Raw genomic sequence first — 8,863 nt, 5'->3', positions numbered from 1 at the left:
CAATGCTGCTGACCCCCCTCTGAGCTGCCATCCCATTCACAAATGAGTGCAAAACAAGCAAAGCAGCTGGTGTCAACAGCAAGAACAAAGACTGGAATGACATAGGCTTCTCCTGTGAGCAGTCTGGTTAATAGCCAAATAAAAGCGTGTTTCAAGGTAGCATTTGCAGCTCAGAAGCATTAAGCAATGTGCTTAGTCCCAGAGATACTTCCCACTATGTTTTCCTTCTAGGACAAAAGTTCTTACTTTTTCTTACAGTTGTAAGAGGCTGTGCTCGAAATTCTCCAAATACATTCAGACTCCCCCAAGAGTTGGTCAATAAGGTTAATTTTCCCCTCAGTAATTCCATATTGTAAAGCCTGGGTAGGAAGTACATTTAAAGTTAGCACTGAACTTGTGCTTTTGCCAAGAGCTCTTACTACTAGCAATACATGAAAAAACTCTGATGTTCATTAACAGATTATCTTGTGCATTGTTGTATGCTTTGTTTGAAGTGAACTGCACACTGGAGACTAAAGTTAGATACTTTGAAACTGGAGGTGACTAAGAATTTGGGAATACAAGCGTAGTAATTTTCCTTCCTACCACACAAAAAATAATTCCTATTTAATCTTTGCTCTTTAAGTGCCACCAGCTGTTCATGCTGGACAGGATGTAGGAGGAGATACATGCAAGCTGAAGCCAGCGGGATTTGAATAGAGGGCAAGTGAGGTCATTAAAAAACAGTAGTGCAGACTGCAGTCTCTGTATGTGGTGTGATCGTAAACTCAAGGTAACTGTGAGAGGTTTCACTTGCACTCTGGTTTGTATTTGGATTTGTCTGTTTTGCCTTTGTTATTCCTTAAGCTTACAAGCCTAAGACACTGCCCACTTCTCTCATAGGGCACCCTTCAGATGGGTAGAGTCAAGTGCCCTTCACCAGAAGGGTGTCAAAATGTCACTCAGCAGAGATGGAACTGGTGTGACACTTAAATGAAAGGACGGAGCCCATTTAACCCAGTGTTCACCCTTTTGTTGGTGTTTTGCAGCACAGCCAACTTTTTGTATATGGGCTCAGATGGACTTAGTCAATGTGTTCCAAGTTACAAGAAGCTTCTATGTCTTGGACTGAGGGGTAAATCTTCCCTTCATTTTATGAGCTAATCTTAGAGCGAACACTGTGTGAGTTCAAGTGCAGGATGCACAAAAGTGGAAGCTGGCCAGCAACACTGCAGCTGCATTAAAAAAAATCAACTTTGGTAGTTCTCTGAACTATTTTAAGAACAATGATTTCTCAGCCTCTTGGTTCATTTTGAAGAATTCACTGCCTAGCCTGGACCAAACCTTTCTTGCTTTGCTTAGATGAGTATCTGCACAAAATCAAACGGGATTTTTTCAGTAGGTGCCAGTAAATCCAAAATCTCCTCCTGTAATCCTCCAGTGAGGAACTAGAGTTTAAACAACAAATGGAGGTAGTTAAGTAGTAGACATGTACATATTTAGTACAAATATTTCTGTAAAAAATTTTGTTGTTTTGCTAGTTTAATTGTCATCCACTCATCAAATAAAAGAGAATTTGTAAACGTTCAGGAGATAAGACAAGTATGTATATTGTCCTAATAGTCTTTCCACTGGAGGCAGAGGGAGTTCACCACTGGCTGAGAGGAACAGAAGCCATCTGTTTGTCAAGTCAAGACTACAGATGCATTTTCAGAATGCGTACTCAAAGGACTAGAGTAAAATGAAGAGAGCAAAAGCAAAGGTAGAGCGTGAATGTAGACACATACCAGTTTTTCCTGTACTGGCCTTACAAAGAGAAGGGCTCTGCTTTCTTTCCAAAGTGCAATGACTACAGAAACATCCAAAATAACGGTGGGGTCAAGAAATCTCCAATTCAGTTTGATTCCCTTGAGCTGTGGCAGGACAGCAAATTCAAGCCTAAGCTAAAAAGGGGAACTGACTTTCTCAAATATTCTGCAAGACCCTAAAAGTACATGGCGCTTACATGGTCAATGCAGTAGAATCTGAGTCCTGTTTAGTAAACCACTTGATCTGTAATGCTACACGTGCTGTCACCCTGTATAAAGGGATCTCCCAAAGTACATGAAACAAAGCAATTCAACTTTCTTGGGTTGTCTCATCTTCCTCCTGCAGACTGTACATAATACTTTTCCTTTCTGGATTATTTTAGTACTTTCTAACATTTTTTATAATGCATAGCTTGCTCATGTTGAAATCCCAAGTAATTCTCATCTGTTAGCTAATCAGGGGTCTTTTAGAAGAGCTGGTTTTGTAAGCAGACTGTAATTTTGCACTGTGGAAGTGGCCTGACAAGAAGGTATTTTAAACGGAACAAGCAGCACAGTCATGTTGTGTCGTAAGCTGAGGATACCATCTCCATCTGCTAGATGGTACTATGAAAAAAACAGGCTTTGAAGAGAATGCTTGGCTAAATCTACAGCTGGCATTTTGGAGGCTCCTAACTAAATGCAGACTGCAGCTGGAAACAAAGTAGAATTACACAATGGTGTAAGTCCAGGTGACCAAGGGTTTACCAACTAAACATCTTGGGAACTTTGCCATCTTATCTGTTCCACATGCGTATCTATTGTTCCGCATGTGAAAACGGTAAATTTATCAGTCTACCAGAAGTGTCTTGAATTAGAAAAATATCATGAAACCTGTTACATGAGTCTTTACCGTGTACCCAGAAACAAAGCTGCAGGTTTACAAGTCACAAAGCTAACTTGGCTTGTGCTGCTCTTAATTCCACTAAAAAGAGCACTAGAAAAAGAGCAGACTGGTTGTTGCTACATTAGCGACTAATATTAGCTCCACTACATCAGGAATTACTGGGAGTTATCCAGCAATAGTCTGAGTGGTGCCAATGGAAAGTCAAGAGTTCAAGTATGTACAGATCTTTCATAGCTGTCAGTCTTCTGCAGAGCAAACTGTTTATCTCTGGGCCAAGGCTGTAACTACTTCAGTATCGGGTTTGGGAAGTATGTTTTGCATACTAACTTTTGAAAAATGCATTTTTCTGTGAACCTGTACAACTTTAGTTGTGTGTTGTTCATGCATCCCTTTGTACAAACACTGCTGAGAAGAAACGTGCCGTAATGAGGTGCTTGATGTACACTGCAATTACAATATGGTGAGCTGTCTATTTCAGTAACGCTCCATAGGCCAAACAGGCTCGTCACAGAAGAATAAAAAACGCAGTATGTTCAAATAACTTCCACTGTGCTTTCATCTATAGAAATATTCCATGCATTTCACATGGATTTGGCAGAACAGGCTGTTTACATACTGTCAGACTAACAGTATGTGGAGAGGCACTGACAGCTTCAGGTCTTGGGGTGCTTAATGCCGTGGGCTCTATCTGCTGCAGTTGTGGTTCGGTGGCAAGGTAACTCTACTTAAATACTTGGCACGGAGAGGAGGGGTTCTTAACCTCACTGATGTCCATCTTTGGGCAATAAAATTAGTTCTCTTGCAGCTGCACATGGTGCTGATTTGTTTTAGCTAAGCCAGCAGTTTGTCCCAGCTGTTTTGTTGTACGATTGGCACACAACCACACGCAGCCTAGCTCAACCCGAACAGTGCGATGGCAACTGCTCTGTTTAAGGTAAAGGCACACAGGACGTGATCAGCATTTTGCATGGCTTTGTAAAAGGCAACTGGAGTACCAGGAAAACAAAACAGAATTAAAACTCATCCCCTTCCTCTGCTCTCGAATGTAACTCTCCTCTGTGCTTGTTCTTCCTGCACTGCCATAACTCAGTGCTCGCTCCCCAGGGAGGAGCTTTGGCTGCTGCACAGAGGCTGCGATGCAGCTCCTCTGCAATGATTCACCCCACTCGCTTCCCCTGGGGTTAATCACTTACATTTTTTTTCTTCTACTGCTTTCCAACTTTTCTCCTCCCAACTGCCATTTAATGCACAAAACAGATGTGGATTGGAAGTTTTGTTATCAGTCTTAAAGCGCAACTGAGGTTGGCGATTCTTGCCTAACTCAGAAAAGTAACTACTCAAAAAAAAAATCGTCTATGCAGTATGCTTAGTTATTAAACAGCTAAGAATTGCTTTTAAAAAATGACAATTCAGAGCTGTAACAAACTGCTGTGCTTCCTACTGGACTAGTATGAACCTCATCCCAAGTGACTCTCTGAAAGAACTACTTGCAAAACACAGAGAAAGTCAACAGCCTGAAAGCCTGCTCCTCCCCCGGCACCAGTACCTGACATGCAGCACTCTGACTTCTGATGAGCTTAGAATTTCCACTTCACGCTACTAACTCATAAATCTGAACTGTGAAGTTGAAGTGATTTAAAAGCCTAGGGCATGTCTGAATCTGAGAGGAGGAGGGAAGAATTAGCTCTCCGAGAGCCAGGAGTCATGTGCAGCCGTGGCCGGTGACACTCAGAATAAGGCTAGAACTGCAGTGCAGCCACAGTGCTGCTAGGAGACTGCTGCTGCTGTTAAATTAGTGCCTCGTTTTATCATTACATGTGGAGCAGTGGTACACATCTTGACATGTAATTTTAATAATAGCTTGTAAGTGTCAGTGATAATGTAATCTATTTAACAATGAGCCTAAAGATTATCCAGAAGAGAGCATATTATGCCCTGTTAAAACAGCCAATCTGCATAAAACTTATGACAAGCCAGACCTTTTCAGTGTTTAATAAACTGTCTGAATATTCATTTTTAAGGCACTGTCCAAATTAGTTTGGTCACAGATGACTATTTAAAGTCCATTCCAAAGCTGGCAAATACACCAGGGAAATAACACAAGAATGGCAAAAAAAAAAGCAACAACAGACCACCCTCCATAAAAACAACAAAAGACTGCCTCTAGGCAAAACCCCTCATGATTAACATCAGCAATAATGGGTTCAATTCTAGCAAAACATGGGACGACATTTGTTTCAAGTACTTACTGGCCGCTTTTGTATAGGATTGGTGCAGGGCAGAGCAAAAACTCAGATTCCACTGTTTTTGGTTTTTCATCTGAAAAAAAAAAAAAATCACGAGCTAAATCTACTGTGCCACTTAACGCGAAGCTGAGGCGTGAACATGCTATGGAGCCCCTTCCCTTATCGCAGCATGCTGGGCACTGCTTTGGTGATTGCAAGCAAGGCAGGCCCCAGTTAGGGAAAAAAACTGCTTGTTTTTTTTTTTTTAAGGCTGCATCTTGGACATACAAACTGATAGTTGACTTTAAATGTGAATGTGGGCCCACATTACACTGCTTATTTCATTTTACACATGTCAGCTCATGCTTTTCCAGAGAGGTAATTTCTTAGAATCGAGACCTTTTTTGCAAAGAGTGAGAACATGATTAGGCGTTTACTAATATTTGGAAGATGAAGTGTGTTTCTAATTAGCTCCAACCCTGTGCATTGTATTCAAGGACTAGTTTATCAGTTGTGACTGGTTCTCATGCTCCAGTGTTCCTCATGCTTTTGAGTCTCTAGCTGTTTGCAAATCTCTTCAACTCATAAAGCATCCACTTGTAGAGCCCTGAGTCCACCACAGCACTTGTTTTCTGCACTTGTGGAAAGGAGAGGAGGGGGCTCTTTTACCTCACGTGTTTGGTAAGCTGGCAAAAATTCTGCTCCTGTGGGCAGAACCATCCTCCCAAACTTCCCCATGGTAGGACTGTTCATTCTGCCCTGGAGCAGAAGCATAGACTATTCAGGGGATTTAGGGGAGAGAGCAGATAAATGATCTGCTGGAAAAACCTGTCCTGCATTTAGGGAACAGGCAGACATACAAGTAGTTCAGGGGCGGCTGAAGGAAGAGCTGTTAGCATAAATGAGCTTTTCTTATGTGCTATAATCTGCACTGACTGCTTGGCCTAGATTTGGGGCTAGTTGTGAGGTGGGGAAGAGGGATTAGCACATTGCCATATGTTTTTGTCTTAATGGTATGTTTCATAGATTATTTTTCTATCCCACAGCTACATTTGGCAGGTTTCCTTTCTAGCATTTGGTAATGGTTCTTTATAAATGTAGAAAGAGAAACGTGCCAAATACATCTTTTAAAACCAGAAGAACTGACAAAATAACGGTTTGCTCTGAGGCTGGTCCCAAAGGGGAGCCCATTCTATCAGTAAGGGGACCTCTGAAGTACATCCTCATGCAGGTACCCTCCGTGTTGCCCTCAAATGGTGAGGGTTCTGCTGGGAGCACGCCAGTTTTCCGTAGAGGAGAATGCAATGACACGGGGACAATTTTCATTTTGTTGGGACCATGTCCTCCTTCCTGCTACTGCTTCAAGAGCCCTTCCTGCCTTTTTGTCCATCCCAGCTCCACTGTTTTAGATTTCTGTCAAGACCAAAGTGCTTGGAGCCCAGCACAGAGCTGCAGAGAACGAGCTTGTGTACCAGGGGAAAGATCACTTTAAATTTCCCTGTTTTCTTCTTATACTACTCCCTACGTGTCTGCTGTCATCCATTGCTGCAGACGAGAACCTGGGTGGGTTGTCGCAGGCCTTTGGCAAGACCCCATACAGCAGATTGTGTTTTTACACTGCACCATATAATAAATACATCACTACGCCATTCCCTGCTCTTCGTGTGCTTTAGCACGCCACTTCCTGAAGCCAAGAAAGAAAAACAAAGCAGCCCAGAGATCTAGTTGGAAATTCTCACATCAGATGCTAGCAAGTATCTGGGGGCTTCATCCTGCCCAAGTCTCGTTATTTCTCCCACGGCAAAGCAGAAGTACGTACGCTTTACAGCTATGAAAGACTGCACAATCGGAGAAACCAGAGTCAGAAAATGTCACAAGGTCAGTGAAAGGAGGCAACATGGTTCAGAACTTATTCAGTGGCGCTCATCTAAGCTGTTAAAAGGCTTTCTAGGTAACCTATTCCAGGCCTGAGGCGTGTTTACAGTGAGAACTGTTCTCCTGATGCCTCACCTGATCTTGTTCTCAGTGGAACTGGACAGCCCACCTGTACTGGGTTTGCGTGGCAAGGTTTTGGTAGCGGAGGGGGCTGCGGGGGTGGCTGCTGTGAGATGTCAGAAGCTTCTCCCATGTCCAACAGAGCCAGTGATGGCCAGCTCCACAACAGACCTGCTGCTAGCCATGGCCGAGCCAACCGGCAACCGTGGTAGTGCTTCTGGGGTAACGGATTTAAGGGAGCGTGGGAGGGGCATTGCTAAGCTTGGGGAAAATGGCTAAATCCTTCCTTACCCCTCACATTCTGTAGGTCCCTGCCTCCACCAGTACCTGAATGGACTCCATCAGGAGATGAATGCTACGAACACCATAACCATATTGATGCAAGGCTCAAAACACTCGCGTGAAGAAGGTACGTGCTACTGTGTTTATTTCCCAAAGGGCCAGGCCGGGGTGTAGAGAAGTGACTGCTCATGGAAAGCAACAGGTCAGGAACAAAGCAGGAATAGAACGGAGGAGTCCTGATGACTTGCAAGCCAGCCACTTAAACTGAAAGTTAAGTTCTGATTATCTTCAGGTCATGTAACTGATGTCTCTACTATTTACTCTGGAGAGTGTGAAATTAATTTTATTTAGTCCGTTTCCCCACTTCTCCAAGTAAGAAATGAAAATAAATACACAACTGTAGCAGTAGTTCTACCACATTCCAGCTCTATAAAGCTCATTTATGCAACAAGGGTAAATAAGCAAGCTGTAGTCTAAGGTAGGAGACAAAGGTGACAATTTTAATTGAAACTGAAGGGAAACTTACACAAGCAGAATTTCTTTACATTGGTTGCCTTTATCCAGAACTACTGTGCTATTCTGTTATTCTTTCAAATTATTTTAGATATTTTAACAGGCAGGAGAGATTGGCAGCCCACTCAAGTGTGTATGATATCCAGAGCAAGGAAGAAACTGGAAACACATGCTCAATTGGGTAGGAATTTAAGGCAAGCTAATATAAAAATCAGGCATTAGGTAGGAAAAAAATGAGGTTTTATTCTGAAGGTCCATTTTTGTTCATTTTCCAGTCTGGCTTGCTTCGAAGGGATACTGCTTAGAGCAAGAAATTGGATGTACTTATACAAGACGTCTGGTTTAGTTTCTGGATATAAAAAATGGCGGAGGTTTCCATTAATGGCATTTTTTCCACCATTATCTATCTTGTGCCAGTTGAGGGAACAGAGGAGCAAAAGGAGACTAATCCAAATTCTGTCTTAATGTTTCATCTGCCCTGCTCTGAGTTAATGCACTGAGCAAGAGAAGACCAAATCCTGAATATGTGCTGAAAGTTAAATTCTCCATGAGCATACTTAATCAGATAGCAAGAAAAAAATAGTCTGCACTACCTCTCAGAGCTTTTATAACTTCTGCAGCCTGCCACTCAGATGAATTTCCTCAGTGACACTTACAGTTTGACAAAGGAAGAACTAAGGATTGTAACATCTAGCCAATGGTGTGTACTCATAATAAAAAATCAAAACCATCCAGCCGCACCCCCCAAAAAAAGCCCCAGACAAAGCTACAGGGAAAATGCCTGTAAAAGATGCCATGGTCCCTTGGAAGGAGAATTCCTTTCCAAAGGTCAGGAAACTAGAGTCCAGCTAGGGATCTAGTTACAGTGGGACTCACTCCTGGAGGAAAGTGCTGCTTGGGACATTTTGCTGATAAACCATGTCAAAATACAGAGAGAAAACAGCACAGACTGTTCTAACTTGGCCTTATTCTGTCTGTGCTGGATCAGGAGCTCCAGGAAGAGGACTCCACACCATGGAGGGGCACCCACGCCCTGCCAAGCCCCTGAACTGAACAGCACAATGGCGATGCATCTGGTACATCAGACAGAACGGGCATGGATGCTCCAAGGTAACAAGGTCAGTGCACACTGGAAAATAGTGCCTTTTGGAACCACGAGGAGGGCTTGTGTCTTG

The 8,863-nt window shown here is 42.9% G+C and overlaps 1 protein-coding gene across 1 annotated transcript in view; it reads right to left on the bottom strand.

The window, feature by feature from the left end:
- Positions 1 to 8,863, bottom strand: part of ANTXR2 (anthrax toxin receptor 2) — a 51,449-nt gene that overhangs the window by 14,193 nt on the left and 28,393 nt on the right. Inside the window, exon 8 of the mRNA XM_010084559.1 lies at positions 4,923 to 4,992. Within this exon, the coding sequence (XP_010082861.1) occupies positions 4,923 to 4,992 (70 nt within the window). The remainder of the gene's footprint in view (positions 1 to 4,922; positions 4,993 to 8,863) is intronic.

The sequence above is a fragment of the Pterocles gutturalis genome, unplaced genomic scaffold, assembly GCF_000699245.1.
Source record: "Pterocles gutturalis isolate BGI_N339 unplaced genomic scaffold, ASM69924v1 scaffold1690, whole genome shotgun sequence".
Taxonomy (NCBI): domain Eukaryota; kingdom Metazoa; phylum Chordata; class Aves; order Pterocliformes; family Pteroclidae; genus Pterocles; species Pterocles gutturalis.
Note: the sequence above shows the minus strand (reverse complement) of the source record. Positions and strands in the feature narration are given on the sequence as shown.